Source organism: Chlorocebus sabaeus, chromosome 15 (assembly GCF_047675955.1).
Source record: "Chlorocebus sabaeus isolate Y175 chromosome 15, mChlSab1.0.hap1, whole genome shotgun sequence".
Classification (NCBI taxonomy): domain Eukaryota; kingdom Metazoa; phylum Chordata; class Mammalia; order Primates; family Cercopithecidae; genus Chlorocebus; species Chlorocebus sabaeus.
In genome coordinates this window covers 3,468,493-3,487,211 of record NC_132918.1, presented here as the reverse complement: position 1 = coordinate 3,487,211, position 18,719 = coordinate 3,468,493, and the positions used below count along the sequence as shown (strand labels likewise).

Genomic DNA, 18,719 nt, shown 5'->3' with positions numbered 1-18,719 from the left:
ACTAACATATACATAAATATTTGTTCACTAGTTCATCCATTCTCTCACCTACAGATAGAAGGAATTTTTAAAGACTGAATACAAACTAATCAGTTAGAAAATGTAGTTAAAAAGAAAAGAGAATCCCATTCACAGTAGCAATAAAAACCATAACATTCCTAGGAATAATCAGGAAACGTATAGGCCATATAAGAATAAAATCTTAAAATTGTTTTCTGAGGAAAAGAAAGAAAAAAGATCTAAGAGAAGATATTTAGGACTTTGAAGCTATTGATTCACTGAAAATTAATCTGTGAAAGCAAATGCCTTCCCAACTGACTTGACCAAATGATTCTAAACTTTATTTTGAAAGGACAAAAGGACCCACTAGCTATTGACATATGTCATACAACGATACTAATTAAAACAGTAATACAAGGAATTGAGAGAGAGGCAGATCAAAGGAATTTAGTGGCAAGCCAAAAACTGTCAAGTATATTTCAAAATTTACTACTTGTTAAGGTTAGCATTTCAAATTAGTTGGGGAAAAAGACCCCATTTTATACAGATACCAAAATAAATTTCACATGGATTAAAGGTTCCAATATAAAAAGTGAAACCAGGCCAGGAATTATGGCTCATGCCAGTAACCCCAGCACTTTGGGAGGCCGAGGTGGGCAGATTGCTTGAGGTCAGGAGTTCAAGACCAACCTGGCCAACATGACAAAATCCCATGTCTACTAAAGTACAAAAAAAATTGGCCAGGCATGGTGGTGGCTCACGCCTGTAATCCCAGCAATTTGGGAGGCCAAGGCAGGCAGATCAGGAGGTCAAGAGATTGAGACCGTCCTGGCCAACACAGTGAAAACCGTCTCTACTAAAAATACAAAAATTAGCTGGGTGTGGTGGCACGTGCCTGTAGTCCCAGCTACCCGGGAGGCTGAGGCAGGAGAATCGCTTGAACCCAGGAGGCGGAGTTTGCTGTGAGCTGAGATTACGCCACTGTACACCAGCCTGGTGACAGAGCAAGACTCCTTTTCAAAATAAACAACAAAAAAAATCCCCAAAAATTAGCCAGGCGTGGTGTTGTGCACCTATAATCCCAGCTACTAAGGAGACTGCAGCATAAGGATCACCTGAACCCGGGAGGCGAAGGTTGCAGTGGGCCCAGATCGCGCCACTGCACTCTAGCCTGGGCGACAGAGAAAGACTGTCTCAAAAAAAAAAAAAAAAAAAAAAAAAAAGTGAAACCATAATATGAAAGTAAATATATATGAAAACTTACAAAACTTAGGAGTGAGGAAAAACCTAAGTATCATACCAACAGCAGAAATCATCAAGATAAATCTGGATATACCTCACTGTATATAAATTTCTGTAACTTAAAAAGACACCAGAAACGAAACAAAACCAAAAGAAACACCTCAAACCAAGGGGAAAAAAACACATCAAACCAAATGCCAGAAACAAAACCAAAAGTAAAACTGAGGAAAAATCTCCACAGATACAGCAATCTCATTGTTGACATAAAGAGCTTTTAGAAATTAACAAAAGATGAATATCTCAAGAGGAAAAAAATGGGCAAAGGACATAGGAATATCCTTACAGAATAGGAATGGTCATAAACAAAAAGTTTAACTCATTAGTAATTAAAAAAGTAACAAAGTCAAAAGAGAAGTATTTTTTTCCTTTTAGCTTGGAAGATGAGCAGGCAGTTAATAATTCTGTGCCAGGTACCTAAACAGCACTTCAATCACAGATGATGTGTAACTACAAAGATGGTCACCAATGCAGCTGTCTAACAAGGAAATCGGCTATATATATTGTGATACAGTCATATAGTTGAAAGCAACCATTAGAAATTACATAATATGTAAATATATAAGGGCTTGGAAAGGTATTTTTGACATATTCAGGAAGGTTGCTAAACAGTAGAGTATCAAAGCTTAGCAAAAATAAAAGTAGTAGTATGGTGTCATATAAAACCACAGAAAGACTGACATTTAAATATTAACACTGCCTATCTGTGGAGTGGTTATAATTTTAGGTGAATTTCTTTTTTTGCTCATCTATAGTTTGATAATAAATATGCACTGTTTTTATAACAAGATAAAACAATAAAAACCTGTTGCTATTATTTGAGTTTCCTTAACACTCTTCAGTTGTCAGATAGATCCAGATGCATGCCAGCTGCCCTTTCCCTGTTGGGTGTGCAGTGTAGAAGGGAAAGCCTGCCATCCCTTAGTAGGGAAGTGACCAAAGGCAAAGTTTCTTGGCTTTGTTTGCTTATCTGTGACATAGGGATGTATTATCCTCCAAATGCTTCTGAAATGGTGAAATACAATCATGTGTGTAAAGGATGGTTTCTGCCACAGCCATAATTGACAGACTGGGATAGAGTTTAGGAAGGTGGCTGTGGAAGGTTAGAGATGTGTGACCCTCAGTCCATGAAATACACAGGAAGCACTAATCTATGTGTATAAAGAAAAGCATTTATGAATATATACTCTCAGGTAGAAAGTAGGAGCCAGGGTTCAAGGGAAAATAATACGATCCTATACTATTAAGATCTTATTCTCTACTTTTAGCTTACATTCTATTAATTCATAGGGTTCTTGAATAGCTTTAATAAAATAGTTCGAATTTGATTTGAATCAATCTGTGGGAACAGGTGGCCAGCAGATTTCTAGAACATCAAGATTTACAATCTTAAACTGAAGAGATCTGTGGGCAGATAGGACACTGTTTACAGCAGGGTATAGCATAGCACAACATGCTCTGTCTTTACTACTCTACCTAAAGCAGCACGGTAAGATCATTTCATAATATGAAAACTACTGGGAAATTTACATATACTTATCCTTTTATCCCAGACATCAAAAGCCTCAGAATCCACCTGGCCAATGTCTTAAACAAGTTTTACCAACTACTGAAGGTTCAGTGGGCTGACAGCCTTTCACGGGTCACTGAACGCCCTGCAGCAGAACTTCTTCAGGTTGCTGTTACTTAAAGAAACTTTAAAATGGTTTTTAAAGAAGTGTAAATTCCCAACTCAGGTTTACACTTGACTTGACATTTAGAACATAGGCACTGGGTACCGTGTCGCAAACCTAAAGGGAATTCTTTCAGAAAAGAAAGATGAAGTTTTTTTTTGTTTTTTTTGTTTTTTTAAAGACAGAGTCTTGCTCTGTCACCCAGGCTGGAGTGCAGTGACTCGAGTGACTTGATCTCAGTTCACTGCAACCTCTGCCTCCTGGGATCAAGCGATTCTCCTGCCGCAGCCTCCCAAGTAGCTGGGATTTTTAGTAGAAACGGGGTTTCACCATATTGGCCAGGTTGCTTGAATTCCTGGATTCAATGATCTGCCTCTTTCAGCCTCTCAAAAGTTTGCTGGGATTACAGGCGAAAGTCACAGTGCCTGGCCAATGAAGATACTCTTTTTATTTATTTTTTTTGAGATGGAGTCTCACTCTGTCATTCAGGCTGGAGTGCAGTGGCATAATCTTGGCTCACTGCAACCTCTGCCTCTCAGGTTCAAGCAATTCTCCTGTCTCAGCCTCCCAAGTAGCTGGGATTACAGGTGCCTGCCATCATGCCTGGCTGATTTTGTTTGTATTTTTAGTAGAGATGGGGTTTCACCACATTGGCCAGGCTGCTTTCGAACTCCTGACCTCAAGTGATCTGCCCGCCTCAGCCTCCCAAACTGCTAGGATTATAGGTGTGAGCCACCGCGCCCGGCTGAAGATATTCTTAAGGCCTTAGTTTTGTAAAGTGCCCAACTCTTGTGCTACTTGAAAGGAATGGTAAAAACACCTTCCATTTTCTCTCCCTTTCCCCTCTGCCACTATTCCAGCACCTTCGAAGGTGACCTCCATAAATCAGTTCCTTTGATAGCTCCGAGTCGGCATGTGCTGCTCAGTTCTGTAACCAGAGCCTCTGCAGCTGGCAGGCCAATGGCCTCACTTCCGCTTAGTGCTCATCTTCTCACCTTCCACAATGAAACTTTAGAGTTGGCCTAGTATGGTCTCCTCAGGAAAAGGTACTTCCACATGGGCACTAGCCAGCAACCTCATCCCCTCCCCGCGGCATAACTTTAAGGATGCGCAAAGCTTAGAGGCCTGTGATCTGCAGAACGGATTCTATAATTGGGATTGTTCCGTACTGGTTTGTTTTGAGAGAGCGGGAGTGGCCGAGGGGGATCTCAGGGGTAGGTCACAAAGCCAGTGTATTTGGAAGAAAGATTCTCAGAGCTTTCTGCTGATAATGTCTTTTATGTGCAGAGATTAGTAAAGTCATTCAGTCCTTGTCCTCAAAATACATCCTGTGAACTTTACTCACTGACCTTCATTTGAACCCCCCTCCCTTCTCCAGTCCTTTTGAAGTATGTGAGAACGTGTTGTATACATAATACAACCACGACAAAGATGCCTCTAATTTACCAAGGCAGGCAACCACTTTCAGTGAAGGCACAGCCTGGTTCCTACCAAACCTCTTCTTCCTCCCCTCCCTCCACTCCCACCATTAGCCCAGCAGAGCACACGTGTAGGGAACTCACATTTGGTGAGCAAAGGGAGACTTCTGACTCTGAAAAAGCCTAAATTCAATAGGTCACAGTTTAAGGCTTTTTCGGTGCAAGTTTATTTAAAGAACCAGTTATTTATTTATTTGTCAGATTTATATAGCGCCTTTCCTCCCACGAGCTCACCCACACTCCCAACATTTGGTTTACGTTATGAAAACCGTTAGATGCTTTTTCTGCATTTCCTTTTTGGTTTCTGCTGCCAGCACACAGAGTAAACAAAATGCTTACAGGAAAACAAAAAAAAGGAGAAAAGGATCTCACAAAGGCTATATGGTGATTACGGGTGCCAGGTGAAGCAGTGACCGTTTAAAGGCCGGCTGAGAAATGATACATAAAATCTGCCAAGAAATCAACATCATGCACTTAGTACTTCCGTTAAGGCTCAGAGAAGATGGAAAATCGAGAAGCAGCATAGCTGGGTAAGAGGCTCTGGCTGTGAAGTCAGAATATCCTGGGCCGAAATCCAACCTTTACCACTTAGTAGCTGTGTGACCTTGTATGAGTTATCTAACTGCTCTGAAGCCTCAGTTTCCTCTCCAAAAAACTAAGGACAGCCAGGATACCTTGTAAAGATGATGTAAGATAATGTATATTATGAGGCCCAGCCCTGTTACAACACTGGTAAGTTCTCAATAAACATTATCTTCAACTGCCCCACCTTCTCCCCACAACTCCCAAGCTAAAATCAGAAGATATGCAAATATGGCCGGGCATGGTGGCTCAGGCCTGTAATCCCAGCACTTTGGGAGGCCAAGGTGGGCAGATTACCTTGTGAGTTCCTTACATGAAGTTGGGAGTTTTGAGACCAGCCTGGCCAACACGGTGAACTGAAACCTGTAGCCGTTTCACTGTTGACATGGAGTCTCGCTCAGTCATCCAGGCTGGAGTTCAGTGGCACCATCTCGGCTCACTGCAACCTCCGCCTCTCAGGTTCAAGCAATTCTCCTAATTCAGCCTCCCAAGTAGCTGGGATTACAGGCACCTGCCATCACACACGGCTAATTTTTTTGTATTTTTAGTAGAGACAGGGTTTCACCACGTTGGCCAGGCTGGTTTCAAACTCCTGACCTCAAGTGATCCACACACCTTGGCCTCCCAAAGTGCTAGGACTACAGGCATGAGCCTGTTGCAGTGGCTCAGGCCTGTAATCCCAGCACTTTGGGAGGCTGAGGCGGGCAGATCACCATGTGAGTTCCCTACATGAGGTCGGGAGTTTGAGACTAGTCTGGCCAACACGGTGAAACCCCATCTCTAGTCTCTACTAAAAACACACAAAAATTAGCCAGGTGCAGTGTCAAATGCCTGTAAACCCAGGTACTCGGGAGGCTGAGGCAGGAAAATTGCTTGAACCTGAGAGGTGGAGGCTGCGATCGCGCCACTGCACTCCAGACTGGGTGATAGAGCGAGACTCCATCTCAAAAAAAAAAAAAGCAAATAAAAGAGAAGATCTTAAGGAACTGGGAGACTATGACACACACAAGCCACACACAAATCAAAGGAACCCACTGTTTGCCTTTTCAATATCCATTCTCTTTTTCAGAAAGAGAATGGTGATTTTTGTCGGAGGTGGCAATGTGCCAACTTCACAATAATGTTTATTTTCCTGAGATACAATGAAGAGCCAGACACCGTCCTTAAACACACACCAAAGAATTCTGAAACAACTCCATAAGGCCTGCCAACACTGCTGAGACTCAAATGGGCCCATTTAAACTGTGAGAAGACATTGAGAGATAAGGAACAAAAAGCATGTCCTTTCTAGGCCTACATGTTCGTCTGACTTCTCAAGATCAAATATGGGAGAGGGATGGTGATGAAACTAAGACATGTCCCCAGGATATCAGATAGTGAAAGCATTAGTTGTAGATATAACATTAATAACTTTGGCCGGGCGTGGTGGTTCACACCTGTAATCCCAGCACTTTGGGAGGCCAAGGCAGGCAGATCACCTGAGGTCAGGAGTTCGAGACCAGCCTGGCCAACATGGTGACACCCCGCCTCTACTAAAAATACAAAAATTAGCCTGGCGTGGTGGTGTGCTCCTGTAATCCCAGCTACTAGGGAGGCTAAGGCAGGAGAATCGTTTGAACCCGGGATGGGGAGGTTTTAGTAAGCCAAGATCCCATCACTGCACTCCAGCCTGTGAGACGGAGTGAGACTCCATCTCAAAACAAAACAAAAAATATTAGTGTGATGATGAAAGATTAGGGATAAAGGGAACATTACATTTTAAAAACTTAACGTTGAACAATGAAGTTTCTCAGTTTGCGGTATCTACTTCATTTAAGGAAGCGTCCTTTAGTATAGTTTGTGTAAAATAAAAGTGATTTTATTTAAAAAGTAGAATTGTCATAGAAGCTAACATTTACTGAACACCTTCTCTATCCAAGCGTGATTTTATTTAATCCACCCAATGCTTCTATGTGGTGTCTATTATCCTATTTTCAGATGAAGAAACCAAAGTTTGGAGAAGGTGAGTGCCTGCCTAAGGTCACACAATAGCAGAGCAGCAATTCAGCCGCAGATGTGTCAGTCTGTCCCACTCCAGAACCACTGGTCTACAGTATTTCTACAATCATTTTAAAATACTCTCTGGAGGAGATTTAAATAAAAATCATATAGTCCAGGCAGCCAGAAAAATCCCATATGTTTAGAAATTAAGAAACATATCTATAAAGAACTCCAAGGTTGAAAGAAATAATAGAAAATACTTGGAGCTGAATTTTTTAAATACTGCAAATCAGAACTTGTGCAATGTATCTAAAGCAGAACTTGGATAGGGAGATCAAATAACTGATTGTCCAAACCAGGATCCTTTGGAGAGTACAAGAAGCAGCTATTAGCAATCACTTCTAGACAAGGCATAGACAGACCATAAGTGACTTGGCAAACTTCCATGTACAGTCACCCCAGCCTTAACAGAAATTTTATATGGTTTTGTGCTTATATATTATAAAGAAAAAGGACTAAAAATTAGTGAGCTAATCACACAACAAAAGAAGTTGGAAAAACAGAATAAACCCAAAGAAAACAAAGAATAAAGTATTTTAGTGAGAGCAGAAATCAATGAAACAGAAAACACCCGAGAGAGAATAAGTAAGGCCAAAAGCAGATTTGTTGAAAAGGCAATATATTGTCTGCCAAGACTAAGAAAAAAAAAAGGTCTATATAAATAATATCAAAAATGAAAAAGACAACTACAGATGCTATAGAGATTTTTAGAAAGGGCACCATGAATAACTTTATGTCAATTAATTTTAAAACTCACACAAAATGGACAACTTAGAAAAATTTATTTATTTATTCAACTAAATAGAAATCCAGGGCAAAACTGTAAAATGTGAAGACACTGAGCCAGTAATTAAAAATCTTCCTACAAACAAAATGTGAGGCCCATATGGTGTTACCAGTAAATTCTTCAAAAAGTTCAAGGAATAAAGACTTCCAATTTCCCATGAGATATTCTAAAATACAGAAAAGGGAAGACACCCTCTACTCATTTGATGAATATAACCTCAATGCTAAAACCTAGCAAGGACAATATAAGAAAGAAAAATTGTGTACTTTCTCAATCATGAAGACAGATGTGGAAGTCTTACATATTTATATCAGAAAACCCAAATTCAAGGGCCACGTGTGGTGGCTCATGCCTGTAATCCCAGCACTTTGGGAGGATGGGGTGGGTGGATCACCTGAGGTCAGGAGTTTGAGAGCAGCCTGGCCAACAAGGCGAAACGCTGTCTCTACTAAAAAATACAAAAATTAGCTGGGCATGGTGGCACCCGCCTATAATCCCGGCTACTAGGAAGGCTAAGGCAGGAGAATTGTTTGAACCTGGGAAGTGGAGGCTGCAGTGAGCCCAGATGGCCACTGCACTCCAGCCTTGGCCCTTGGCGACAGAGTAAGACTCTGTCTCCAAAAAAAAAAAAAAAAAAAAAAAAAACCAAGTTAACTTTGTCACAAGAATGCAAGGTTGGTTTCATATAAATCAATGTAACTCACCATATTAAGAAATTAAAGGAGAAAATTATTTGATCATCCCAATAGGGGCAGTAAAAATGTTTAATGAATTTCAACCTCTATTCATGTTAAAAACTTTCAGTAAACTGGGGATAAAAGGAAGTGTCCTTTAGCTTGTTAAAAGGTAATAAGAAGCCTACTGTAAACATGAAATGCTAAAAACAAACCCTCTTAAGACTCAGAACTAAGAAAACCTCTGCACTCTAACCATTGCAAGAACATTATTCAGTCTGTCAAAGAAGGTTCCATTAAGCATCCACGAAACTCAGTTTCAGATCCCAAAGTGAATTTGTGCTGCATACACAACATGTTATTAACAGGCGCTTGGAGAAGAGATGCATCAGACACATTCACTTTATTCCAGGCCAGGCTACAAATGTGACTCACAGTTAAGTTCATTCCTCTCTAAAAATTATTGTACTACAAAATCTGAAGGACAAAAATGAATAGCAATTTACTTTAAGGGTAATGAACTTTAAGAGAGGAAGAAAAAACAAGGAAAAACAAGTATATTAAATCTCTTAATTTATCTAGCATCCTTAAGGAATTGGTAGTTTTTGTTAAATCAAAATTCCAGAAAACTTAGCCCATCCCTTTAAGCTTTGAATCCTCAATAATAACCACTGAGGGAGACGTTCTTGACATTCTCAAACAGCTTAGGCCGTTTCCCCCTTCAGAAGACACTACCCAGTTGACCTTTTCCTGATGACTCCAGCATGGCACATTATGTTCTGTCAATGTACAGCGTGCTAGCCTACCACAATACTGATGCCCTTAGGGGCTATCCAGAAGCAGAGGATTCTTCTACTACAAGAGCATTTTCTTAAATGTTGCTGCTTCTTGGGTTTTAACCTCTTTTGTTGATGTCAAGTAAATGACAAAGCAATGTGTTCCAAAATTCTTAGAGATACATTTTTCTTAGTGGAGCTTCTTCAGTTGAATTGTAGGGCTTTCCTCAACACAAGATATAATGAGATACAGTTTAATAAAAGCCAAAAATATATGCGGCCAGTACTACAGGCGTAACATAGGAATATTTTTCCACCCAGCACATGTAAACATCATAAATAATACAATGAGAAAACTCTCAAGATTGGGAAGGCTGAAGGAAAAAATATTTCTCCTCTTCCAGGAGCAGCTAGTCTTTCAGGATAAGTGGAACATGTCTGAACATGTCAAATTACATATCTTTTCCCCTCTCCTTGCGGGGAGGAAATCACCAGTATAAATCATGGCTTTCAAACACAGTATTTATCTTCTAAAAATAAATTGAATTGTGAAGAATTATATGCTAAGACTATATAAAACATTAAGAATGTACTTTTTTCTTTCTTCATTATTTTCTTAGAGATGGGAGTCTCACTATGTTGCCCAGGCTGGAGAGCAGTGGCACAGTGAGATCATGGGAGTTTTGACCTGCTCTGTTTCTGACCCCTGGGCCAGTTCACCTCTGCTTAGGCAACTTGGTGGTCTCCACTCCCAGGAGGTCACCATATTGTTGCTAAACTTAGTGTGGACACCTGATAGATCGGCATAGTGTACTACAGAGCCCAGGACTCCCGGGGTCAAGTGATCCTCCCGCCTCAGCCTCTCGAGTAACTGAGATTACAGGTGTGTGCCACCATGTGCGGCAAGGATGTACTTTTGACTAGATTACATTTTAGTTATTTACGGCACAATTTAGCAAATTTCCATCGCTATCAATAAACATATGGAGGACAAATAAGATACAGGGCTAAATATGGCCTAAAGAAGGGAGCCTAAATCACATTTTTTTATCCTCAAAGAGCTTACTCTATTCAACTGAACAGATACGGCACACCCAGCGAAACAAAAAAGACACATGTTAAGCACATGGGTTTGGATTAAATGATATAGGAATTTATTAAGATTTTGTAGTTGAAGAGATAAGATAGAACTTAAAGTATAATAAAAAAAAGAGATCATGTTCAAGGTCAAAACAAATTTATCAAGGTCAATTACGCAGTTTTTATAGTAGACATTAGTGGATGTCAGCAGCCCAAATAAAATCATAACTGAAACAAATGGCATAATTATACGTCATAAAAGTTTTTGGTTGCTGAATGTAGGACCCTGTATTTGGCTATGTGAGCTTTAGAAAGTCCCTTAACTGTGCTGAGGCCTGATTTCTAATCTGCAAAATGGTTTTTTTTTTTACTCTGCCTGTGTCACAGGGCTGTTAAAAGTTTCAAATGAGACTCTATTTACTTCTATCATGCAAAATACCATGTATTTGTATTAGGGATTTCGTTTTGAAGTAATAGTCCCTCTAATTTTAAGTTCTAAGCCAAGAGACAACCTAGTCACCAATAAAAGTAATCTGTCCCACTTTTCAGCAGGCATAAAAGTTATTAAATGTATGATTATTAAGCTTGATATTATCCATGACTGTAATTTCTATTACTTTTACAAAAATCAAACCAGGGATTTTAGTCTGTCTCATTTTCTGTGTACTATCCAGTATCTAAAAGCAAAATCAGTCATGTTTTTGATGCGCTTTATGTCACACAGATATCACGTGGATGACCATATTAGTAGACAAAGGCAGTAGAAACAAAATTTGGTAATATATGCTTTAAATAAAGGTGGGGTGGAATAAGGATGAGGGTAGAGAGAGCTGCATCACAATTTCTCAAAGTGTGACAAGACTATATCCAAGCCCCACCCCAGGCCCACCGACTCTACCTCTGAATGTTAACAAGGAATCTGCATTGAAAATACCCCCTCCATACTCCCATGGGGACTCCTGAGCACTTTCAACTTTGAGAGGACAGCACTCTTATGTAGAAACCCAAGTGCCCAGTGTTGTTTTTAATTGATTTGGTAGCCTACAGAATACCTCCCCCTTTACCTCAATTATCTCCAGGATAGTGTGTGTGAGAACTTTGAATTTTAGACCCATCAGTTCTAAAGGCAGAGTATAAGAAGAAGTCAGTCCAAAATGCACAGGCAGACTTCAAGGAGGAATCACCCCAAAAAGAAATATCTGCATTCTGGTTCCCTCCTCTCTTCCTTTCAACACCCAAGGGCAAATAACTCATCAATCCCAGGAATCCAAACCTCCTTCCTTCTCAGGAGGCTGGGTGGACTGGAGACAGGCTTATTTCACAGCTGAGACTGGGGCTACCGTCTCCAAATTCTCCAGGAGAACTAGGATACTTGTCTCCCAACTCAGTTAACTGTTAATACAGTATGTTACATAAGCCCCTCGGATAAAGAACAAGGATTGAGGGGGAAATATTAGATAAAGGAATTTTCTTTTATACTTCATGGTACAACAAATAGAAGTTTGCTAAGAATTTTAAATACTGAATATATACCCGACCCCACCCCTCCTCCCCAGTTTCCCCATAACCCTTGCAGAAAATGAGCAAGATGTTGTTTAAAAACACCAAAAAACCATTGAAATAAAAATGATATCTAGGCCAGAGTTCACAAATTGGCAGGCCTGCGGGGTGATTTTGCCCAGAGAAGTTTTGTTTAGTCTGCAGAGTGATGTTGTTTTTAATTTGAATTAGTTGCCAACTTGAAAAAAAAATCTACAATTTTTACACAAAAAACCAAGTATCCAAACTCTCCTGCATAAGTACAGGTTGTTAGTACAAGGTAACAACTGCCAAAAGCTCAGAGGCAGCTGTGTATTCCAGATGAGCCCCGGGTGGCAACAGAGGCCCACTCCTGAGCCAGCCCCCCACCAACTCCATCAGTGCTCACCCCTTGAGCCCTGTGTATAACACGAGTGTTCATGTCCCTTGGCCTAACCAAGGAACAAACAGCAACTAGCCATATTCTGCTGTTCTTAATGGTGACTTTCAGAGCAAAATGGGAAGTGGATCAGAACCAGACAAAGGGACCGTATTTTTTTCCCTGCATTTCATCTAGAAATAAAGTGATCTCCAAGTAAATACTGGCAGGCATCTGGAATGGACCAGGCCTGGGAAAGGTACACTCATGTATTTTCCCTACTCCTGCCCCATTGCCGCCCCCCCACACCATCTTGCATCCTTTGGTAATATTGTTGACAACTACCCACCATGGTTATCTCCTTATCCCAAAGAAACTTGAAATAAAAAAAGGCCCCCAGCACATCTTCTATAAAAGAAGGCCACAAGCATCAGAGATTCTAGAATGCCACAGATAATAAACTTAGAAGGCTGGGACTTTAAGAGGTCAGGTTTGGAGTGCACAGAGAAGGTTCCCTTTACACACTTTTTTGATAAATGAATGACTCTGGACAAGTTACTCCTGATGCCTCAATGTCTGTAGAAATATAAAAACCACCTGCAGTGTAACCAGGAGATTTCTATCTCAAAAGCAGATGTATAAACAAGGTCCTCAGCTAATCTCCTACTGTTAAAACATGTTAAAGTCAGATGAGTAATACTACCTTGTATAACTCAGCAATCGTCCCTTATATGTAAGTGAAATGTTAATAACCAAAGTTCGATTCTATTAATAGTAGGCAGCATCCAATGAGGAGTCAGGAACCTGCCCTCAGTGAGGGACAAGACTATCCTGGCAAGTCATTCTTCCTCTAGTTCTGTGAGAAGGGAGAATACCAGTTACCTCTCCCTTACCCACTTCATGAGGATATCGTAGTCCATCAACCATCTGGTGTACCTTGGGAACAGGGTAGTATATAAACAGTCATATTCATATTGCTATTAGTCTTGCCTCACAAGCTGCCTCAGTGCAATCACAACTTTTTAGGAACCTAGTAAACAAGAAAAACTGCTTCCCTTCTCCCACTAAGAAAGGACAGGGATGAGGGAGGCAGGTAAGGAAGAAGGCCAGATCAACACCCACCTCTGTTCTGATGGATACTGGTTTTCAGGCATCATCTTTGGCATCTGCAGGGGTTGATGTGGTGGTCGGGGGACCGCAAATGTTTGCTGCTGTGGTCCAGGCTCTGGAAGCGAATGGGGGGCGGGGGCGGGGCCCACACCTTGAACAGGGCCAGCTGCAGGGGCGTGCGCTGAGGTGGGCAGAGTTGCCTGAGGTGGGGGAAATAGGGGATTCTGATGGGTGGGTGAGAGGGGGGTTGTAGGAGGGGTTAATGGCTTGAACCCAGAGGGAGGCTTCCTATCATAGGCACTGTAAACAGAAAAAGAGAAGGAACCATTAAGCTGAAATGAAGCCATTAGCATGGTTACCAGGTCCAGCAGAAAGCTAGTTTGCAGCCCATTGTTGCCAGGAAATAACAGCATTAACATAGTTAAATCGCTCGTAGCCCTGAGGGGATATTTGTACCTCCGAAAAGTGACAAACACACTGCGTCACAGGGACTTGTTTAACACTTCTAGTGATTTTTCTCAAGGATAATTTTAGCCTCTGCTTCCGGTTTCCTTTCTCCCTCCTTCTAAAAGAATTCTCCGTGTATGCCTGTGTAGGGTGGGTGGGTGAGGGGAGAATTTACGCTTTGCCAGGTGTTCTCTGGTCCCCTCTCCTAACTATTCCAGGGTTCCCAGGAATTAGTCAGAATCTGTGTTGAAGGTACGTCTGTGCTGTGACATCATTTGAATTAACAACTCTTCTCCTCCCCCTTTCAGGCAAATCTATGTTTATCTTCTAGAGCAAAGAATGATTTAAAATTAAAGCTTCATTCCTGGGGCCTGGATATTCTTAAGTAAAGGGCACAAGCTTCAAGACTTTTTCATATATTCTGATTTGGAGATTACTTCTTTGGTGCTTAAAGTTCACATTAACATATGATAGACATGAAGAAGTATATATTACCTGCCTCAAAGCCACAGATCAAATATCCCAGGATTGAGACTCTTTCCCTAGAAGGACTGGGTACCCTATGAACTTAGTGCCCTGCGGAGCCACAAGGCTTTAACGGTTTTCTTTCGTGTGCAGTACAATGATCCCAAGGGGACTATGCTACACCTGGAGGATGACACTGCCATGAAAGGAGGATGTGTTCTACCCCAGGGTCTGCTGGGTAAGTAACACTGGGAAGGAACATTCAGGTTGATGGCTACTTCCAGAGCCTTTCTGGGCAGCCTTTCTTTGACTCCACTTGCCCACTTACCAATAGTTGTAGAGGCACTTTTCTCCATAGTTAGCACCAAGAGCCTGCTCATGGCTACAAGACGACAGCTCAGAGGAGGGGCTGTGCAGCTCCCGTTTGATCTTGGTTGGAGGTGGGGCATGAAGCACCACTGAAATCAGAAGAGGGATTGGGGGGGAATAGAGAGAGAACAGCTGATTAACAGGGAACACAATGCTTCCTTCTGCAAACCTTCTAACTAGCTGATTGTTCTTGGAACTCATGTCAAGTCACATGTCAGAAAAAGCAAAACGATTAAACACACAACCTCCCATCTAAAGCCAATTAAATGCTTCAAAGTCAGAAGTCATCATCTGACACTTTTAATTAGCCAAGTCTGTTTTCCCAAATTTCTTTGGTCATGGGTCTTGGTTTCCAGAAGCTGCAAAACCGTTAAAAACCTTGCAGGTAATGGGTCTCCACCAAAAATGCAAGTGGCTGCAGACATGAAGAATTTTGTTTCCAAAAAGGACGAAACGACCAAAAATGTGTTGGTAGACATTACCAACACATTTAAGCTTATCAAAGGCTTAAAATTGCTGTGGCAAATACATTTCTTATTCAGATGCATATTTACAAATTAAATATAGAATTTTTAAAAAGTCCTTCCTCAAGTAACTTTAAATATCAGCTCTCAGCAAGAAATATTCAACTTTAGAGGCATTCCAAAAATTTTAAAAGCAAAGGAATAAAACAACAGACCAATCCACTACCTAGAAAAGGCTAATGAATACAGAAAGCAGAAAGCCTGGCTACCTTTGTGCTTACATCTGCTCCAGGCCTGTCTCAGTGACTGACCAGCAAAGGTGGGTTTGTATAACCAGTCCTTTCATAGATGGTACAGTGAATGTTCCTGAATTCATGGAATAAATGCATGGAGCTACTGCTTTTGGTTTGGAAGCCAACTACATATTCCACGTAGGATCCTGAGAGGGCAGAGTAACAAGAATTTTTCAAATCAAGGTGATTTACATGTAGTGGCCAAAAAAAACCAAAAACAAACACAAAAAAAACCCAAAGAACAAAAAACCGAGTTTGCCTTTTCTGTCTTCTCTAGGAGCTAAATTGTTGCAGAGACAGCATTTTAACCAAACTGGAAAGATGCATTTCACGCTATAAGGGCTGCCTTCTAGTTGAGTTAGAACAGTTACTCCTTGTCTAGCTACCTTGGAAGGTGGGGAAGGAGAGCAAGTTAAGCTTCTGTGCTGGCCACTGGCCACTGTATCAAAGGTCTCATTAAATAGCTGACTACAGTCAGTGGTCTCGTGACCCAATAACATTTTCAGTTTGACTCAATGTTTAAACCTGAAACATCTTTAGGAGTTAGGTTAATTCTTAGTAATTATACTCGGTAGAACTAGCTAAACAAATCATCACTTCTCTCTCTCTTTTTTTTTCTGAGAGGGAGTCTCACTCTGTTGCTTAGGCTGGAGTGCAATGGTGCGATCACCGCAATATCTGCCTCCTGGGTTCAAATGATTCTCCTGCCTCAGGCTGCTGAGTAGCTGGGATTACAGGCGCCCGCCACCACGCCCAGCTAATTTTTGTATTTTTAGTAGAGACAGGGTTTCACCATGTTGGCCAGGCTGGTCTCGAACTACTGACCTCCTGATCCGCCCACCTCGGCCTCCCAAAGTGCTAGGATTACAGGCGTGAGCCACCGCGCCCAGCCTAAACAATCATCTCTTTTCTATTAATATCTGATAAGACCGAACAATCTACCAGCCAACTGGCCTCTCAGGTGCCTCTATAATCCCAAATTCTGAACTCAGGAGTGAGTACGAGACAGATGACTCTATCACAGATGACAAGGTTATAAAGCAATGTTGCTGCAAAGCCCTGCCAGTGACTGACTTGAAAGGACAGGTTTTCATAATTCCTTTCTTACATAATGCCAACTGCTTTTCCTGAATACATAAAATAAGCTGAGAACTAGCAGATTGTATTTAGAAGTCATTAGAGTTTCTCTCGTGATTTTTTGATGGTGACATCATGGCAGCCAACACTCAATTGTTATCAATTGTTTCAAATATTCAGACACAGAAAATAGTGAAGCTTGTTTGAATGTTGGTAGTAAATGAGAATTTGACACAGAAATCCCTTTCTCCAACGCAGCAGATAGTCTGGCAGTTCTCAGCACTGCCCCTTGGTCACTGCCTTTCCTCTCACCAGTCTTCTGCTATAAAAGTTTTGGCAAAATAATGAGGAAAGGTAATGATGACCCAATTTAAACAAAAGCTACATGTCCTTGAAAGGTCTACCTTTCTTGCTTTATCTAAAGACAGTCATTTGCAATCACTTTACCTAATTGTTTGGAAAGAAAACAATTAGTGTATTATTCAATGGTCTGATTTCAGGTTTTAGAAGTGTCTTGACATTGTCACAATATTATTATAACAGTTACCAATTCTGCTGACAAGTCTAACACCAGAGGGTAAGCCAAAGTTGCCCAGAAAGAAACATTTTGTATTTGTTTTGGGAACTGCACATATCTAAAAGGATCTAAATTGCCAGCGAATTCTGATGTCTTGATTTCTTCAAATCTAGACAGTACTTAGTGTGTACCACATCATTTTGGCTCTAAATTATATAGTACCTTCTACCCCAAAATGTCTTGTATGTGGAATAGTATACTCTTTATACAAAGGGGGAGTTCAAAAAGTATTTGCGTGAACAAATGGATTGTATTTCCAATTTGTTCTTACCCTTGAAGGCAGGGACCACATCTACCCTACAAGGCTGGGTACAATGTTAGTTATACATACTTTCCCTACCCAGGATAAAACACGGCAGGAACGAGAACGGAAAAAGTTTCACAGATCTACACTGACAGGAAAGCCACGAGGGGCCCTATGAGTGGTGAGGAACAAGGCTCAGCTCCTTAAAGGTCTGTAGGACTAGAGGATGTGTGAAGGAGCCTAATTCTGGCATGTGTTAGTCAGAGATAGTGGTGTATTTAAAGCAGGAACTCAGAAGCCCAAGGAATGCTCCTTGCTTTCAGTCTGTTTCTCCATTTGTAAAATGAGGTATGCGATGCTGCCTTGAGAAATAAAGAAAAGGGCACAGCACCTTGCAGATGGTGCTATGATGTTGTGTAATTATACCCTGTGCTTTCAAAAATAGTATTTACCTTTGCACAGCTGACTTACTAGATGATGACAGAGACCCAGGACTATAAAGGATGGCAACAAATTGGAATTGAAAAGGGATCATGAACTCTTGAGGAAGTCTGAAAAGAAATGCTAAAAAAAAAAAAAGAGTTGACATTTGAGCTAATGAACATCTTCTGCAATTAGAAACTTTGAGTTTAAATTCAGAATTGTAGAAGAGGGCCCACAAAGTCAGGGGTGTTCTGACAATAATTCTTGCTGAATGGGGACTACCCTCTTTGTCATGAAGATCTTTCTTTCCTTCATCATTCATTCATTCATTCATTCATTCACAGAGTATGTTCGATGGGCCAGGTATTCTGGATGTCAGGGGTGTATGATGCTAAGCAAAACAGACATGGTCCTTTGCTTATGGCCTGCAAAATTTAGTAAGGCATCTGACTTTTAGCATCTTCTCAACGATGCAATTAGAGATAGATTAGGGCCTCAGTATGCTGAATTCAAGTCCTTACATTTATAGATAAGGATCCTGAGGCCCAAAGGAACTAAAGGTCTTAGGCTGCTGCTATTCGAGGGGAGAAAAGGCAAGGGCCCCTGCACCGTCACTGTAGTCATCTTCTACCACACTGACAGAAATGCTAGATATTCCGCTCGCTCACTTTGTACATTCAAAATAGAAGGCATAAGCCTTTTTTTTCAACTAAACAAAAATACCACTTACACCTGGTTAAGAGAAAATGCTCTAGAACAAAGGGAAAATAGTTGAGAAGAACTAACACCTCTGGGAAAGAACAGAGAAGGGCGATCAAGAAAGAAGCAGCCAGCCAGACCCCTTACCATTTCCTTTATGCCTAGTTGCCCTTATACACCTAATTTCATTACATCTTCCCAATTTAATGAGAAGGCTATTAATGCTTCCACTGTCTTCATTTTACAAACATGAAAACAAGGCTCA

The 18,719-nt window shown here is 41.0% G+C and overlaps 1 protein-coding gene across 2 annotated transcripts in view; it reads right to left on the bottom strand.

The window, feature by feature from the left end:
• Positions 1-18,719, bottom strand: part of ETV5 (ETS variant transcription factor 5) — a 62,646-nt gene that overhangs the window by 19,987 nt on the left and 23,940 nt on the right. For both annotated transcript variants that reach the window (XM_007971836.3, XM_007971835.3), the window contains exons 6-7: positions 14,637-14,766; positions 13,409-13,696 (exon numbers count right to left, since the gene is read on the bottom strand). In XM_007971836.3, coding sequence (XP_007970027.2) covers positions 13,409-13,696; positions 14,637-14,766 — 418 coding nt within the window. The remainder of the gene's footprint in view (positions 1-13,408; positions 13,697-14,636; positions 14,767-18,719) is intronic.